Genomic DNA, 1,965 nt, shown 5'->3' with positions numbered 1-1,965 from the left:
TATATATATATATATGCGTGGTACCTTGGGCAAGTGTCCTGTACTATAACCTTGGGCTGACCATAGCCTTGTATAACAGGTATAACAGGCCAGATTTCGAGAGTTTGAACATAAAACAGGAAGATTCTTCCAGAGAACCAGGAGCAGTCTCAAATGGCTTTGTAGCAAAAATGGTTTAAGACAAATATGATCGAAAGATCTGGAAGTTAAATCATACAACTAGAGATATTTCTTTTGAAAAACACTGTCTTTGCTTCAATTGATTTTGGGAATAATTAATCTGGTGTTAGGAACATAAATTAGCATTAAATTTTGATGGAAGGTTTTAACTGAGGTCATTTTAAAAACAGGAAGCTTGTATCAGAGAACCAGGAGGGGTTGTCTCAGGTGGGTTGGCATCAAAAGAGTGAAAAAAAGGAGAATTTATATGGCTGCAAAATCTAATCTGTTCTCTAAGAAAGAAAGAGGAATAATTGTGCTACAGAAACCAACAATGGAAAAAAAAGTCACAAATATTTTTGTTAGGGGACACTAGTTTCCACAGTCTGAGAAGTCCTAAGTCAGAGTGGGTAGAAGTACGACTACAATCAGAAGAGCCTTTCTCTCTCTCCCTCTTACAATTGGCAAGGATGTCAAACAAGGAGATATCGTCTCTCCTTTTCTCTTTTTCTGAATTACTTACCGAACCACTAGGTTGTGCTTTCCTCCACCATACATTGCATTTTTGCCACTTTGCTGTGGCATTTGCATGATAGATATGCCGACCTGACCCCATATTGCCAAATATTGTCCTGTCTTGTTAAATAGTATCTGTTCAACTGTGAAACCAATATCAGAACTTGGTGCCAGGACCTGCAAGGTAAGAACACAGAAAAAAGAACATTAGAAAAGAATGGTTAAGCTGAGGTTCAGTTAATTAAGTAAGTTAAGGATTCAATTATTTAACGAGCTTAGAAAATGTAATTAACGATGTGTGTTATTTTTGAATGACTATAAAAGGCCTTCGACAGTGTTGAAATCAGTGCAGAGTTGAAATCTCTGAAAGTGCAAGGAGTAGATGTGCAATACACCAAACTGCACAGTGGTGCAAATTGTAGATGCACCACAGACACAGCTTTGCAATTACCATCAGTAGAAGTTCCAACTGGCAAGGGTGGCAGACAAGGAGATGTCATCTCTTCAAAGCTCTTCACCACATCTCTAGAAATGGTCATCAGAGACACTGACTGGACAAATGGCACGAACATCGACCGTGAGCTACTAACACACCACTATTTGCAGATGACATTCTACTTGTGACCAAAACCACAGACCAGCTACAGCCCAAAATGACAGAGTTGAATGCCCATAGCTCAGCGGTAGGCCCTAAAATGAACTGCATGAAAGCAAAATACAAGCTATCTCAAGATGCAGCCCAAGGCTGAATGGAGGTGGGAAGCAATGAAACCCAGGCAGTGACGGACTTGATAATCTTTTACTTGTTCCAGTCATAAGATACTAAACTACAGCTTCTTTATGTCTGTTTGTCTTTGTTTCTCCCCTTTATGTAATGCCTTTATGGCAAAATTTATGAAGTAAAGATACTAAACCACATGCAGACAAATGAAGTCTTTCCATAAGCAACCAATCAAGGAATTGACCAAGATCTAAGCTTATATTGCTTCGCATATAGAGATTTTAAGACACAAGTACAGGTTCAACTTCCACAAGGAAAGCAAGAAGACCAACACACACACACACACACACAGACATCTGTGTTGGTCTTTCTGTGTGTCTTGCTCTCATACGCAGTTTTTCCTCTCCCTCTCCCTCATATACAGTCTCTCTCTCTCTCTCTCTCTCTCTGTCACAGACACACACACACACACAGTCTCTCTCCACACACATACACACACTTTCTCTCCTGCTCCCCCACCCTCGCACACAATTTCTCTCTCTCTCTCTCCTCCACACACACACACGACA

At 40.2% G+C, this 1,965-nt stretch overlaps 1 protein-coding gene across 2 annotated transcripts in view; it reads right to left on the bottom strand.

Moving 5' to 3' along the window:
- LOC106876354 (nucleoporin 88) overlaps positions 1-1,965 on the bottom strand; it is a 70,335-nt gene that overhangs the window by 46,201 nt on the left and 22,169 nt on the right. For both annotated transcript variants that reach the window (XM_014924853.2, XM_014924854.1), the window contains exon 2: positions 683-852. In XM_014924853.2, coding sequence (XP_014780339.1) covers positions 683-852 — 170 coding nt within the window. The remainder of the gene's footprint in view (positions 1-682; positions 853-1,965) is intronic.

This window comes from Octopus bimaculoides, chromosome 30 (genome assembly GCF_001194135.2).
Source record: "Octopus bimaculoides isolate UCB-OBI-ISO-001 chromosome 30, ASM119413v2, whole genome shotgun sequence".
NCBI classification, from domain to species: domain Eukaryota; kingdom Metazoa; phylum Mollusca; class Cephalopoda; order Octopoda; family Octopodidae; genus Octopus; species Octopus bimaculoides.
Note: the sequence above shows the minus strand (reverse complement) of the source record. Positions and strands in the feature narration are given on the sequence as shown.